Below are 16404 nucleotides of genomic sequence, written 5' to 3'. Positions count from 1 at the left end.
ATTTAAACAGGATCCACATCTGTCCCATAAATAAAAGAAGTTATATACAGAGGAGGGGGTGGGGCAGCTACAGGAGGGGCCATGAGGAGGAGGGTGAGGGGCGGGGCTGTGGGTCGGTCCAATATGGAGTCACGCAGAGGTTCTGGGAGACCAGTGGACCCACATCTGGTGATTAAGTCCAGAGGTGGGAGCTGATCCCCTGAAGTAGAGCGCTTTTCTGGCTGTTCTGTGATAGCCCTTTGTGTTAGGACACACCTGAGCCCCCCCATGCAGGTGACATCTGAGGGGCGCTGCCTCCTCCTCCTCCTGCTCTCTCTGAAGGTAGTGCGGAAACATTTTGAGCCCTTTTTAGAGGTGTTTAAAGACCTTGTCGGCGGCCTGGGGAGGATTCACTGGTCCAGTTTGTGAAATCTCCGAAGAAGAGCCTCCGAGCTCCAGCAGGTCATGTGATCACCACCACCAACACCCCCACCCCAAAAAGACTTGGTCTTCACTGGAAAGTTCAAACTTCAGTCTTGGAATCATTTCATGAATGGCGGTCTGAGCTCCTCAAGTTTGTTTTCAGTTTTCCCTTAAAGGGCGAAACTTTTCCAGTCATTGAGGAATCGGTCCGTTTCTGAGAAGATCCGCTACGCTCCACGAAGCACAACAACAAAGGCACATAGAGGAGACTTTCTTTTTTGCTACGTTGTGCCCACCACTCCCTTTTCTCCCTTTTCCCATCCAGACATCACAACAGTTCATACTTTGGCTTAACCTGAGTTTTATTCTCCCTTTTTGTCCTGTTTTTCATACTGAAGCCTGAAACACAATGAGAGACAGCTGCTGGAGCGTCTGAGGTCAGTTTGCAGTATTTTCTCTCCTTTTGCTAAAATAAACGTGTCGTTTTCATGCTTTTGCTGGAGTTGACTCACATTTTGTCAAGTCTGTTCTATTGGTGAATTTAGCTCCTTCTTACAATTGACTGAATGTACTTACAGTATTTTCCTGGTTAAAATGATAAACGTTAAACAATAAATGATGAAATGATAAATAAACGTACACAGGTCACAAGTGGTGTGTAAGCGTGGAAAGGAAGGGATTGTCGCAGTAAAGAAATATATTTTTGAGCTGTCTGTCGTTACGGTGCCGGAAATCTGAATCTGTGAAATATAAAGAGAAAACTGTCGCATCAACTGTCACATAAATGAGAAACTTCTTCTCATACTAACAAGAAAAACATTTTGCAATAATGAGAAAAGGAGAAAAGTAAAAGTGTCATATGGATAAGAAACTCTCATAATAATGAGAAACAGCTCAGAAGCGTCTTTACCTTGGCAGTTCTACATTTCCGTTTATAAGACATCTATTTAAATAATCATATATTTCACAAGAATATAGAAAAATATGTTTTATATACTTTAAGTTTGTCATGATTTTGTTGTTAAATTCCAGTTTACTGAACAGAAGCCCAATTTATTGAAAATACCACGAAAGATTTAAGAACTGTGTGTTATTATCCACACAACTCCACAGAAACAAGATAACCTAAAAACACGGAATACATTTCTATTCCTGTGCACAAATACAAAGTGATTTATATTCTATAATGTTAAAATTTAAGTTCTGCTGTGGAGCTTTTTCTTTTTGGCTTTATTTTTCTTGCGGTCAGTCAAACACTGCAGCAATGGAGGTTTTCCGGTGTTACTGAAGCAGCTTTCTGTTGTCATACAGTGACATCTAGTGGTGACAAATGTTTTATGCACTGACATAGATTGATACTTTCAATAAATCTCTTCTCACTATAAGTTCTATAAGTAGCCAAGCACCAACAACAAAATAGTGTGACACTGGCCCCGCTTATCTGACATCTCAGTTGAAAATACACCTTTTCAAAAACGTTTTGAGTTTAGATGGCAACATTTTGTAAAAGGAAACGCCTAAAAATAATGCAGTTTCCATGTTTGGCCACTAGTGGGTGTCGTTTTAATGAAATAAAACTACCTCTGCATGCACAAAGAGTGCGGTAAGCTGAAAACACTGAATGGTCCTAGAAACTAAAAACTCCTTCTGTTTTCGTTTGTGCAGCATCGGTCGTTTCTAAGAGATAAAAAGGTTCTCCGCATGCGATTCAGAGAAGAGATTATTAAGATGTATTAATTAAGAGAATTAAGAATTATTAAGAGATATTAGAGAAGGCCTGTTAAATTTGAGAGAGCCGAACACAGGCCGCATCGCTAATCGGCAGAACTCCTCACTGCAGCCGAGCTGCGTATGTGCAGTTACAGCGTTTCATAAAAGCTGCGCTTCCCTGTTGGCACAGAGAAAGAAAAGAGTTGGAGCTCTTCCAAAAAGTTGCACTTTCAGTGGCTGCGAGCATCCAAAATGCAACGCGAGTTTTCTTTTTGGTTTTCACTTTGCCTTATGAATGGGGCCTGTTCATCCAGGAAATACAGTCATTTGCTTGAATTCTAATGCATCTTTTATGGTTGTTAGCATTGCATTCCGGTGCTAAGCTAGCCATGTGGGGTCTGTTTGGTTTTATTCAGCATAATTTTTCAGACACTCCCCCCCCCCCCCCCCCCATACAAAAAAAAAATTATTTAATGTTCCATACAAATGAAACATTCAACTGGTAAACTATTGAAATAAGCTTGAGCCACGTTAGCGTAAAAAACTGACGCGACCTTTGACCTCGTGTCAGCACAGTTTCCATAGAAACATGAGAAGACGTTGGTCTCATCTCTGCGTGTGTTTCAGCCTCCAGTGTGTGATTGTTTTTATAGCTTAAGTTTGTTTGTTTTCTGTTTTAAGTCCATGAGCTTCTTCAGTGTCTTTTAATGTGAAAGGACGCGCTGAGTTTTCCAGTTATGAGAGGATGGCGTCTCGCCATCGGAGAGTTCGGAGAGTTCGCCTCTTCTGACGGCTGGCGGGTTCACGCCCCTCCCCCCCGGGCACGGCGTGCTGGGCGCCGTTTTCATGTCGGAGTTCTAACACCTTACGGTGGTTGGGAGGATTAACTGCGCTTCGCCGCCACCTGCTGCCTCAGCTTCTCCCTCCTCTTCTTCTCCATCAGCCTGGAACACACACGAGAAAAATGCAGCTCTGAAGTTAGATCCCGTTCACACGATAACATTTCAAATGTTTGTTTCAGACGACAAACGACGGCCGTTTGCATAGACATGGCGGAATCGCATAAAAAAAAAAAAAAAACTGCAGCGAGCATGCTGGGCCACTAGAAGGCGCCGCAGATGTGGCGGCAGGCTGGAGCGTGGCTCACCGGCGGTTCCGAGCCTCCACCAGCTCGCTCAGCTGGTCCTGAGCCGCTCGCAGCTCCTCCAGGCTCTGCTGGTAGCTCAGGTCCGCCGAGCCCGAGCGCTCCAGGAGGGACACCTGGGTGGACAGCTCGCTGGTCCGGTCCCGCAGCCGCTGGATGGACGTGTACAAGTTCTCGTCGTCCTCCTCCTGCGCGGCGTGCGGGAAGATGGCGACGGGGGAGAGGAGGGAAAGAGGCCAGTCAGCATTTCATCCACTGGCAAAACAATTCAGTGCATCATCTGAGCGAAAAAACAAAACAAAACATTTTCTAATCTTGACCAGCGGCTCTGCTTGAGGACGAAGTCTGTCTTCGCAAATACTCTGGAGGTTTCGTTGATTTATTTCAACCTGCATGTGTCTCTCTACTTTGTAAACGTGGGAAATGTGTGTGTGAAGCGATAAAAGCATCGAACACACAGCAGGCTAACCTATTAACTGTCATGCTGGCTGATCATGGCTTGCTAGGTTAGGTTAGCTTACCAAGTTCTGGCTCATTATGTGTTCGATTAATTAAGTCAGGTGAACTTATTTAAGCTTTTTATATCTTAGCTTAACTTAGCTCAACTCATGTTAGCATAGCTTTCTGGACATTAGCCGATGTTGTCTCAGTTCATCTTAATAATCAGATGAGTGAATTTAGGTTACCCGCTGTTTTTCTTTTCTTTTCCTACCTTAGCATCTTCCATCCCATCATATCTAAATTTCAACTACAAATCTGCTCAAGAAAGATTCATTTCCAGGAAACAGTCATTCCAGACAGAACTATTCACTCATATTGATCCACATTTAGCATTCACTTCTGTAAACATCAATGAAGGATTTCTCTTAAAAATAAATAAATAAACAAACGTAACATGTAGCTCTGATGAAAACTACAGCAAAGAACAGCAGCAGCAGGAAGCTGAAGGGACTCGGCTCGCAGTGGAGAGTGAAGAAACGTTCGTTGCTCACCTTGGCGTTGACGATCTCTATGTGGACCAGAAGAGCTGCCAGCTCCAGCTCCTCACTGTAGCTGTTCTTCAGCGGGACGCTCCTGTAGCCTGCACACACACACACACACACACACACACACACACACACACACACACACACACACACACGATGAAAAGTGTCTGTTTAGACGACAGCGATGCTCGGAGCCTCTGAGAATGGAGGAACTTCCAGAAAACTCTCTGAAACGAAAAGCGCTGCTTTTCCCTGAAGGTGACGGCCGGCGGTCTGAAGGAGGAGGGGGGCCGGGGTGGGGCATTTCATGTGGGCCCTCACCTGTTCGCAGCAGGCGGACCGGGTAGGTGACCTGAGCCAGGAAGTTGGGGTCGCTGAACATGTCCTCCTCGTAGACGGTGAAGCGCAGGAAGGAGAAGGTGGGGTTGTGGATGTCAAAGACGAACTGCTTCTGCACCCACACGGGGTTCAGACCGTTATCCGCTGGGGGGGGGGGCAGATCGAGAGCGGTCAACGTGAGGCGCGACGCCGGCGTCTGTGGCGTGGACGGCGGTCCACTCACCCACGACGTCCGTCTTGCACTTGCAGCAGTCGTAGTCGGCGCCGCAGATTTCCACTTCCACGAAGGGGCAGACGATGCTGCGGCCATTTTTAGGCAGGTGGCGAGCTCCCAGCACCTGGAGCAGGGCAGAGGGGGCGGGGCGAGGAGGACTGGGGGTCAATACAGAGGTCAGGGCGCTCTGATCGAGTGTTCCTCACAGAAATAGAAAAACGACAGAATCTTTTGATCCCAGGCAGAGAGGACTGCCGGCACACGGCTTATGGCCGCTCTGACCACCGAGCCTGACCTGCAGCTGGACGGTGATCGGCTCCACGTGCAGAGTGTCCTTATCGAACGGGTCGAAGGCGTCGTCTCTCATGACGTCGGGCTGAGGGACGAAGCCGCTGCCTCCTCCCAGCAGGAACAAGGCCTGGTTCAGCTGCATGGGCTTATCTGCAGGGACGCTCACAGTCAAGGCGCCTGACCCCTCCCTCCTCACACACTGGATGCGGCTCGGCGCCCCCTGTGGTTAGCGCTGGCGCCTCGCAGCGTGGAGACACGTTCACACTGAGGGTGCAGTGGCTGGATGCTTCGCAATTAAAGCTCCGTCACCAGCTTACTGCACAAAAATGTCTTTATCTGAATCTTCTGACCTAAGTGGAGCAGTTTCACATCAGAAAACACCAACGTGGGATTTGAACCATCCAGCCTTTTAAAGCTGAGCTGCTCACGGGAAGGCCAGTCCCAGTTTCTCTCTCAGTGTTGAACACAGGAGCATGTTTGGAATATTTTCAGCTTATTCTCCCTTTTAACGTTGTTTCCAATCCCTTGAAATCTCCTCTGGAACAGTGAACAAAGCTGAAAACTGCTGCTTGAAATCAACCCTGGACGCATTTTTAAAGAGGTGCAGTGAAGCTCTTCCTCTTCGCGTAGATATTGATCGTTTCCATGTCGGATGTTTACAGAGAGTGTGTTGTGTGTGAAGGTAGCCGACACATGGTCACATGTTGGCTCTCTTATGAGAGGATGAAATATTTATGGCCGATTTCAGACGCTAACCAAACAACATGGGCATTAGCTTAACTGTTTATTCTCCTGCTTTAACTGACTCCTGTCTTCTAAAGGCTCTCTCCTTTTCTTAATATCCCGTTTTATTTGTATGACTTTAACGTATTTTATGTATGTGTATTTTTTCTTTCTGGCTGTGTGAAGCGGTTTGAAGAGCTCCCGTCCGGACGCTGACCTGGAGTCTGGAAGTTGAGCGCCACCAGCTGGGAGCCGCACAGCCACATGGGCATGGGGTCGTAGTTGGAGGAGTCCAGCCTCTGCCCCCGGGGATACACTCTGGAGAGCTGGCGCCGGTTGTACTGCAGGAAGCGCTTCCCCCGGCCGCGGGTGGCAAACTTCTCCGCCTTGGTCTCCGGGAAGGAGGACATGTCGCGGTAGCACGCCCGCTCCGTGCCGATCTCTGCCGGATCGCAGGCAAGGAGGTGAGACGCGGCGCCGAACGTCACGAGGCGCCGGCGAAGCCGGACCACTTACTGTCCTCGTTGAAGGGGACGGGCCGGCAGTACACCACCAGCTCCGACAGCTCCACCGCGATCTTCTTCCTCCTCTCCATCTGCTTCTCCTCCTGCATCTGTCACCATGGAGACGCAGCAGGAAGCAAATGTAAACCAAACCATCTGAACCGATCACACCGGGGGTGCGGGGGTCAAGGGTCGTGCTCGGGGAGCCACAGTGCTGAGCTGTCCGCTGTGGGAATCGAACATCATCTGCCACCTTGAGACCGAAAGAGTCACGTTTGTGAATTTTTATACCAAATGAAATAAAATACGTCTGGAGCCATAAAATATGCTGCTTATCTGAAATAAAGAGCGAGAGAGAGAAACAACAGCCTCAAAGCAACTGCTATAAACACACACACCGAGGCTTCATTCATAAAGTGTCTTATATGTAATTTAGAGACACTTTAATGCATTTGTAGATTTCTTAGAGATTTTTCCTTATTTTTTTCACGTTTTTTGGCTATTTTGCTACTTTAGGTGTTTACAGTCACTGCATCTCCAAACAGTTTTAACAATTTTAGCTATACTAGCATTTTCTTCATTTTTTTAAATTATTTTTTGTGACTATTTCCTTTTCTTTTTCTTCTTTTTCACTTTCCTCTTTTCCATTTTTCCCCTTTCTTTCAATTTTTTCTTTTTTGCCTTTTTATCTTTTTTCTTTTTTTTCCATTTTGTCCCATTTTCTTCTTTTTTCCCTCCTTTTTCCTGGATAAAAAAAAGCTGTATTAGTATTTTCAATCATTTTCCTTTGGCAGTTCTTCCTGCTTATATTCTAAATTAGCTTTAGGTACTTTGTCCTCTTTTTTTAAACAGCAATTTCATCTTTCCCGGCCCTTGCCACTATTTCACATTTGTTTCGCTGTTTTTAGCCGGGTGATGAGAACATTTGTTAAAATCTGCGATGTACGCAAACTAAGCTTCTCCTGAAAGCTTCATGGAGCCACTACAGAGGAGCTGAAGCACCACAAGTGGCTGCAGAGCCACAGGTTGAACACCCCTGGTTTAATATATATATATATATATATATATATATATATATATATATATATATATATAGTATATATACATATATATACATATCTATATATATATATATATATATATGTGTGTGTATATATATATACGTGTGTGTGTGTGTGTGTGTGTGTGTGTGTGTGTGTGTACCCGGGCGTCTGCGTTCTGCGCCGCCTCTCTGATCTTGCCGGCCCAGGCGTTGAGGTCGTCCAGACTGTCGGCCGCCACGTCCAGCGTCTGCACCGGGTGGGAGGAGAGCTGCTGCGAGTGGATGGTGAAGACGAACGGCCGCGAGTTCTTCCCGTCTTTATGCACCACTGGACGGAGGAGAGGAGGGAGCGCAGGTCACAGAAGAGCCGGAGCTCAGCAGATCCACACACACACACACACACACACACACACACACACACACACACACACACACACACACCATTCATTCATTTTGACGTTTTCCCCCAAGATTTTCTTGTTTTAAAAACACACTTTTCTAACATGCAATTGGTAAAAAAGAAAGCAGAAAAACAGTTTCACTTAGAAGCGTAGCGATCACAAAACACGGAGCAGGTCTGTCAGCTCACCGACGTGGCAGGTGGGCACGTCGATGAAGCCCTTGAGGAAAGTACCCAGAGGGCTGTTCTCTGTGGACTGAGACCACACGGACACACAGGTTCAGTAACACACGTTGCACCAGCGTGAAGGGAAGTCTGTCCGGTGGACCGAGGGCTCACCGCCTCGTCCAGCTCCCTGGTGGGAGAGCTGGGCACCTCCTCCACGTAGTTGGCAGGAAACCACAGCTGCTTCTTCCCACCGTAGTCGCCTCGCCACCTGAACGCAGAGACGGGTGAGCCGCGGGGTTCGGGGCGGCGTGCGGAGGCTCAGTCTGAGCGTCACTCACCAGCCGCCCTCCTGCTTGTCCACGTTGACGATGAGCGCCTGTTTGGGGAAGCACAGCTCGTCCTCCCTCTGAGCTCGGTAGTCGTACAGAGCTTTGACCGTACACTGAAACACACCAGCGAGGCGAGAGAAGGCAGAGCTCAGGTCACGTTATTCCCTAAACATCTAAAGCCTGATGGGAACATTTAAAATGAATTTCAGACTTCTAAAGCAGAAGGGGTTATGGGGAACACTCAGCCTTCAGAGGATCAAAGTGACATTTACCTCTGATTTCTTCAGGATCTGTGTTTTAGTAACGGTACATTACAAGGAACGTTTCCTCTTTAATGACTTATTGAAAAAGCACATTGCTGAAAGGTGAATTTCATCTCACTCAACAAATGACTACATTTTCACAAAGACCGTACGTCTTTCCTGTGGAGGGAAAAATAAGAGTTAACGGGCTGTTGAGCATGTTAATAGAACTGCATTGATGTGATGATATTTCCACATCAAATGACCCCCCCCCCTCAAAAAATGAGTCAAAATCACATTTTCTAGATGAACACGTTAAGAGTTGCTGTTTCATTATCGTGCAAACCACTCGCCATTAATCCTTCACGTTAATGAACCGTCCAGCCTCTCAACTCGTCTATATATACTGGAGTTTAATCGCTGTGAGCTTGCTCATAACGAATCAATTGGAACGGCACCTATTGACATTATACTGATGCCAATGCCACCAACAAGGTTTTGACTCAGTGTGGGATGCTGGGATTTCTTCTTTAAATGAAGCAGTGGCATGTTCTGTCCAGGAGGGGGCGCTAGTCGGCCGAGAAGTTTGAAACTAGACTATTGGAGAGTGGGTCAAGCTGGTCAGCTCTCCCATAACTCCAGCATTAGGTCTTTAGCTTTGTTTCCGTTCAGTGTCAGCCGGCTTGCAGGCTACCATCACAACATATCAACAGTGGACTGATGTTGGCTGAACCACCTCCTGCCGGGTAGCTCCCGGGTTTTACCCCTCGGCCGGGTACTCCACTGGGGCCTGCAGCCCTGTTGGTGTTGAAGGCTCTGCACAGCGACACTGCACTGTTATCTGCAGCAGGAAGGTGAGTCTGAGGTGGGGAAACACAAATCTCACTTTTTTAAAGGACGGGGACCTTCAGCTCAGGGGCCTGCAACCTTTATGACCAAAAGAGACTTTTTTAAACACTATTCGTCCAAATGAGGCCAACAGAGCTGATAATAGAGCTCAAACATAGATTTGATACAAGAATAGCATCGTATGCTGCATTTACTAAATGTCATTACAATATAGGAAGGCAAACATTTTCACTTTCAGCTGATTTTAGACCTGAATTTAATGGTTTCACTAATTTCCTAGACAATTTGACATTTTAGCTGCTTTAACGATTTTAGCTCTTTTCTAAGCATTTTTCCATGTTTTTTTTTTTTTTTTTTTTTGTCTTTTCATCTTTTACAAATCCTAATAACTTCAGTTATTTAAACTGTTTCAGCAATTTCTGCAGATTTCACTATTTTCTGGCATTCTGGTTACTGTGCAATGTTTAACATCCTTTTTTAGCCTGGAGAAAAGAGTCCAATGAAAATTACTCTTGTGCATAAATGAAACAAAAATAGGATGATAACATGTGGCTAAAATTTAGTGAAAGCTTCCTGGAGCCACTACAGAAGGCCTGAAGAGCCACATGTGGCTCCACAGCTGCAGGTCACAGAGCCCTGGTTGCGCTACTTAACGATACCATGTACCGACATGAGTACTTATATTGTTGTTTCTACCCAGACCAAAAGACACTGAAACATCTCAGTGGAATTCAACTGAACAGCACCGAATCAGCTGATCGTTTACTGACCAAACTAGTGAGTGCTTCTTCTTGCGCTGACTTCCCTGAAGGTTCGGAGGGTCACTCACCCGTGCGGTGGGCATTTTGTTGGCTTCCACGTAGAAATGAGGAGTGCGGACCTCGTACAGCGCTCCATAGTCAAGCTCCTGAGGACAGAAAATTAAAAAAGAAATTAAATTTATATTCATTTACTATATTCATTTAAAAAATTATCCACCACCACAGCAACAAGAAAAAAAATGCACCCATGCAAGGATCTGTGTTTGTGTTTTGCTCTTGTTTTAATCGACAATTCGCAATCAGGCGGCCAGATGTAAAGTTTGAGCCAAAGAATCATGGACAGGTTGCAAAGCCTCCTGACTTTAAGGGGTCTAACACGTTTTGAGCTGCGCTGGACTGACCGTGGTGCCCATCCGGTCCAGGGTGTCCTCGTTGATGGGGTAGCGAAGCCTCATCTTGCGATACAGAGGATGCTTCTCGTAGTAGCTCACCAGATCCACCAGGCTCTCGAACTCGGCCGAGCTGCCCAGCATGAAGAGGCGGCCCTCCTGCTGGATGCGGCAGTGTTTGATCTTCCCCTCCGCCCTGCAGGCAGGCAGGCACAGCTTGTCAACAGAAACGGTCCGCGCTTCACGCCGCCGGCCGTCGGCGTGCGCCGGCGTCCCACCTGAAGGAGATGGCGTAGGAGCTGTGCTCGCTGCGTTTCCGCACCAGGAAGGCGCCGTCTCTGGGCACGCGCATCAGCATGTGCTCGGCCTGGACGCGAGACAGACTGGAGTGGTACCACCTGCAGGACGGAGGAGACACCGGCTCACGGCTGAGAGAAAAAACTTCCCTTCTCTGAGAACATCAGCTACGATTTCAACCTGTTAAAGAGTTCATGATTTATCGAACTGGGAACATCTGAAGCCTGCGGAATAAACTCACAGTACAGACAAACAGGCCACATTAGCATTACCAGCGCTTAAGAGGTTAAGAGGAGCTTCTGACCGGCTGACCTCAAGTTACGGGACCAAGACTGAGGTTGCAGAAGGTCCGATCACGCTATGATTTATATTTGCGAACTAAAATGATCTTCCTCATCACTGCTGTGCAGCTTATTACAGTGCTAATGCTAAAACTGAGCAGAGCTTCTCTGCTTTAGCATTAGCATTAGCTAACTAGCACCAGCATTAGGTCAAGCAGGCACTGAACACAGAGGACGACCTGAAAAGCAAAATATTCTGTGTTCGTTACAAGGCATCGCTAGCCTTATTTACGCCACAACGTTTCAAGTGAAAACACATCTGTAATGCATGCTGACACTTTGTAAACAATGCCTGTTTACACGGAAACTACAGAAACGCTGAAAGCGATATAGTTTCACTGTCGGGCCACTAGTGGGCGCTGTTGCTTGTTTTCATAATGAAACCACACACACCTGCAGAGAACAATACACACCAGCATGGCGAGTGCACGGAAGTTCATCAGCAGAAGTTCATCAGCACAGACAGTGAGGTTGGATTGTTATTACAGTGACTGTCAACGGCAACAAAGAAGAGAATCTGGACTGGGAGTCCTGGCACTCCGGAGGAAAACATTCTTCCTGTTGTGTGTCTACTGAGCATGTGCAGAACAACTATTCACCACAGCGGTGGTGCTCATGCGCAGTCGCAGCCTTTTCAGAGTGTTGTGTTTTCAGTGGCCTGGAGTACCGGCGTCATGTAAATATGCACACGCAGGACACAAAGAACGTTTTGCATTTTCACTTGAAAATGTTGTGTAAACGAGCCTTTACTGTCAAAAGTCATATATCGCAGGAAATAACAGCCTTATGACCTTTTAGCAGGTTCAAGAAGAACGTAATCTTCTGAATGGGCATGTTTAGGGCTATCAGCAGCTGAGGCACTACTTCAGCTCACTGGCTAAAACTTATCACTGAATGACAACATTTAAATCATATAATGTTGCATTTTTTACTCTGTACGGTAAATTGTCTAGAAAATGGGAGGTTACCCTTGGAAACCCATATACTGAAGATGAGTGGCGGGAGGCAGTGCGCCTTGTACACTCAGCTTTCACTTGCAATAGGCTTGTGGAGATCCCATACAAAATACTACATGGGCTCCATAGAGCTCCATAAAATGCCTCAAACCTTTTCTCCCATTTGTGGAAAGTGTGGAACTGACCTCGGGCCGGTTTTTCACTACTTTTGGGATTGTAGTAAGATTTCTAAATTTTGGAACAACACAGCTCAAGAACTGGGCGGGCTCTTTGAGGCAGTAATAAGAAAAGATGCAGGTTTGTTTTGACGAGGGTTGCCCTCTAAGGAGCTGGCACTTCCTACTGTTCAGCATCAGTTGTTGGACAAGCTGCTGCTTCTTGCTCAATAATGCATCCTCTTAAAATGGGTCCGTAACACTCCACCTACAGTAACATTATGGTCCAGAGAACTATTCAGTGTTATGCCTCATGAAAGACGAAGTGCAGCCCTTAGGGGCAGCGAGAGCCTATCTCTTATAATGTGGACTCCTGTCCTGGAATATTTACCCCCAGATCTCAAATGCCCTCTGTTGAAAGGACAGCTTCAGTTAGAATGGAAAAAGATCCACCCTGTTACAATGTCCTGTATGGAAACTTCTCATATATGGTCCTTACGTCAATTTATTTTTGTGTGCTTACATATGAGGATGTCGGACTATATTTCATTCATTAGTTTTGTTGGTATCCCCCCCTTTTTTGAAATTTATTTTATATTAATTTACTGTTATTGTTGTTGTGTTTCTCCCAAGTTGTATAGCTGATTACATCCAACTAGCTGTAAATAATTATGCTTACATCTGTGCATGACTAATGTTTGTCGGTCTGAGAGCCTCTTGTTTCGTTCTGTAAAAATTTGAAATAATAAAAAAAGAGTTAAAGCTTATTTACATTACATTACATACACTTCTAAAATAGGGGTCAGTTTGAGGTCCTTATTTCTCATGAAAAAAAAAAAACAACAAATCCTCCATTTATATGAAAATACTTTTCAGTGAAAAGTGTTTACTTGCAGTCAAGTGTATTTACAGGGTCTTTACCGGCTCTTTTTCTCTGGCATGAATACAAGGCATGTGGTGGACGGGCGAGGCGCCGTGGGAGTGACTCACTCTCTGCTCTCGTGCGCGTTGGGCTGAGGCACCGGGCTGCCCAGCCTCATCTCGAACTCGTTGCAGCGCAGCGGCGTGTCCCTGTAGTGGCAGATGAGTCGGTACAGGCTGTCGAACACCAGGTTGTCGGTGAGGTAGAAGCGGGTGGAGCCGGACTCCTGGCGAGAGTGGATCCTGCAGTGCTGCACCCGGCCCGAGCGCCTGCGGCGAGAACGGCGGCGAAGTCAGCGCTTCCCTTCTCGCCGTGCCGCTGAGGGGGTTTACTGGGCTGCGGTCGCATCAGCTGTGTTTAGGTCAAGATATTCAAATCCAAACAAAACCACTCAACGTGTTTATTCCTCAGAACTGCGGGAGCTTCGTGCGGTTTGTGAAATGTGCAGCCCAGGAGGCTAATTTCAGTGTTTACATTCAGCCGGACTTGAAAAGCTCAGTGTTTATGCACCATTTTCCTCTACAATGAAGCTGAAGAGAGAAAGTAAGGGCCTAAGAAATCCAGGAAATTCTGTATCTCATTTGTACAAAAATAAATTTTCCAATTTTTTTTCTTCTGTTTACATGTATGTGAAAATGTTCATCTAATCCACAATAACATTCATTTTTTTGATGCATGTAATAGAAAGGTCTGAAAAATTAGCATTTTTAAAGCTAATCTCAAAGCTTGCGACATGCTGATGTACACGCTAATGAAAATCAGTGATTGATTACAGTAACTAGATATTGATTTAATTAGTGGAGTAACTTTATTAGTTACTGTGACGGTTGTAGCTCAGTTCATACAAAGAGTCGCACCCCACCACACCCAGCAAAGGCCCCTACTGTAAAGATGCTAACGCTACTAACGGCTACAGTCAATGTAGGCTAACGATAATGTGACCTGAATTTAATCATCTTTCATGCTGATGTCAGGGGGAACGAGTAAATCCAAGGCCAGTGAAAGCCCGTTTCCACACACTCAACTGTTTCCATGTTTGTTTCCACGGAAATGGCAGGAATGTTGAAAACGAACAGACTAATTATCAGCCCGGGACGAAGCCGTTTCCATCGCAGATGGTGCGGCGCTGGCCAAATGATAATCCACTGGGCTGGCACTGATCTCAGAGATCGGCAGTATTCAACACTGCCTGGGACAGAAGCCACACTGACCAGAAGGAGAGCGTGTAGTCGCCCACGAACGTCTCGCTCTCTCGCACCAGGAAGGTGCCGTCTTTGGCCCCGCCCTCGCAGTACTCCTGCAGGAGTTTCTCGGCCACCTGCCGTCCATCCCGGCCTCCTCCCAGCTTCCCGTGGAACCAGCGCTCTGCACAGTGCTGCTCATTGTTGTTGCACTCCTGATGGGTTACAAGGGAAAGGCGACAAACGCAGGATTTCGTCAAAACAATTATATTTTTGTGGGACGTCTTGCACCGAGAGTCTGATCAATTCCCAGAAGTAAGTAAAGGCAAGAACATACCTCTTTTCCTTCTTCGTCCTCCTCTTCATCCGCCGTCTGGTAGTGAGACGTCTCCTCGGAGTAGTAAATCTTATTACTGGTCAGAACAAAGTAATGCGGCGTCCACGTCTGCAGATCACAGGAGCCACACAAGGCGGTCAGCTTTGACGCTAGGTCTGCGTTTACTGATGGATCGCACAGTGAAACACTCACGTGATCAATGGGGTCTTCCAGGTAAAGGATGCCGTTCTTCAGCGAGTTGCTGATGTCGTTTTCGGAGTAGCTGGCCGACGTCACCTCCTCGTACAGAGTGCCCTCCACCAACTTCTTGTGCTGTGACAGACAAACGAGAGCTGACCTGAGCCTCGCTGCAGCCGGACTGCAACTATCGGGCACACCGTTTATAAAACCAAAGCGCCCAGATGGAAAGCCTGGAAACGAATCCGAATGTCTTAAGAATTATATTATGGTCCTGTTGCTTTTTTCAAGCTATTGCTTTGGTTGCAGGATTGCGAATCATGGTTTGCTGTAGCGCAGCCTTCGATTCTTCTAGAGTGAGCACAGAGCCGGTGCCTCAGGCAAAGGGTCACCAGCACTGATCCTTGGACAACAACAACCCAGCTCTTCATTCAAAGACAGCGGGAACGTGGCAGCGATCTGAGCATTGGAACGGAACAAGCTACGCTGAGCATAGAGCCGTTGGATTTTCACGATGTTTTGATTCAATCAGGACTGTGGAACTGGCTGCTGCTCCGAGGATTAGTTAGACAGTCTGTAAGCTGCTGGTAGCCTTGCCTCACGAGGCACAGGGTCCGCATGCTACCTGCCTCGCTCACCTGCAACTCGCAGTCCTGCACTCATCACACCGAGACGACATTATGCATGTGGTCAAACACCATCCACACGACTTGAGACACTTTGCAATACGAATCGCTGTCATAGACTCATCCGAATTGGCTTTCAATAGAGTTCCGCTCTTTTGTTTGGATGTTAGTGGTGATAAAGTTTTCCTTCCATAGTGAACAAACAGGAATCAAATCAAATTTTATTTGTATAGCCCTTTACACACAAAAAGTGACCAAAGTGCTTTACAGTAAGATAAAAGCAATAAAATCATAACAACTAAAACAAATAAAACGGATGGTACAAATTGAAATTTTGTCCATGATCAATTAAAAGGAGCTATGAAAATAAAAACAGATAAAATACAATTAAAACAAAGTGCCACTGTGCTACTGAGAGTTAAATGCCAGCCTGAATACAGGAGTTTTAAGCCTGGATTTAAAAAGGCCCAGGTCAGTGATGGTTCGCATGTCGGAGGGCAGTTTGTTCCAGAGTCTGGGCCCAGCAACAGAAAACGCCCGATCTCCCAATGTTTACATCGGGCTCTAGGGACTTCCAACAAGAGCTGGTTTGATGACCTCAAAGTCCTGTTTGAACTGCGAACTTTGAGAAGCTCTGTAAGGTATGGGGGAGCAAGGCCATTAAGTGCTTTAAAAACAAAAAGTAAGAGTTTAAAATCGACTCTGAAAGGAACTGGAAGCCAATGCAGTGATAGAAGAACCGGGGTAATGTGCTCACGGCGAGGCGTGTTTGTTAGGATGCGAGCTGCAGCGTTTTGCACCAGTTGGAGGCGATTCAGGCGAGACTGGGACACTCCGATGTAAAGGGCGTTACAATAGTCTATTCTTGAGCTGATAAAAGCGTGGATTGTCTTTTCCAGGTCAGAGCGGCTTAAAAATGG

The 16404-nt window shown here is 46.4% G+C and overlaps 1 protein-coding gene across 1 annotated transcript in view; it reads right to left on the bottom strand.

The window, feature by feature from the left end:
- Positions 1 to 2618: 2618 nt before the first annotated feature.
- The window catches only part of LOC115381584 (1-phosphatidylinositol 4,5-bisphosphate phosphodiesterase gamma-1-like), a 34021-nt gene continuing 20235 nt past the window's right edge, over positions 2619 to 16404 (bottom strand). The window contains exons 14-32 of the mRNA XM_030083069.1: positions 14874 to 14993; positions 14682 to 14789; positions 14375 to 14559; positions 13232 to 13432; positions 10771 to 10890; positions 10505 to 10688; positions 10172 to 10249; positions 8261 to 8364; positions 8094 to 8190; positions 7944 to 8010; positions 7516 to 7682; positions 6326 to 6422; positions 6027 to 6251; positions 5091 to 5236; positions 4805 to 4919; positions 4564 to 4725; positions 4249 to 4337; positions 3260 to 3444; positions 2619 to 3056 (exon numbers count right to left, since the gene is read on the bottom strand). Of these exons, the coding sequence (XP_029938929.1) occupies positions 2996 to 3056; positions 3260 to 3444; positions 4249 to 4337; positions 4564 to 4725; positions 4805 to 4919; positions 5091 to 5236; positions 6027 to 6251; positions 6326 to 6422; positions 7516 to 7682; positions 7944 to 8010; positions 8094 to 8190; positions 8261 to 8364; positions 10172 to 10249; positions 10505 to 10688; positions 10771 to 10890; positions 13232 to 13432; positions 14375 to 14559; positions 14682 to 14789; positions 14874 to 14993 (2511 nt within the window). The 3' untranslated portion in view covers positions 2619 to 2995. The remainder of the gene's footprint in view (positions 3057 to 3259; positions 3445 to 4248; positions 4338 to 4563; positions 4726 to 4804; positions 4920 to 5090; positions 5237 to 6026; positions 6252 to 6325; positions 6423 to 7515; positions 7683 to 7943; positions 8011 to 8093; positions 8191 to 8260; positions 8365 to 10171; positions 10250 to 10504; positions 10689 to 10770; positions 10891 to 13231; positions 13433 to 14374; positions 14560 to 14681; positions 14790 to 14873; positions 14994 to 16404) is intronic.

The sequence above is a fragment of the Salarias fasciatus genome, chromosome 23 (assembly GCF_902148845.1).
Source record: "Salarias fasciatus chromosome 23, fSalaFa1.1, whole genome shotgun sequence".
In the NCBI taxonomy this organism is placed as follows: Eukaryota; Metazoa; Chordata; class Actinopteri; order Blenniiformes; family Blenniidae; genus Salarias; species Salarias fasciatus.
Note: the sequence above shows the minus strand (reverse complement) of the source record. Positions and strands in the feature narration are given on the sequence as shown.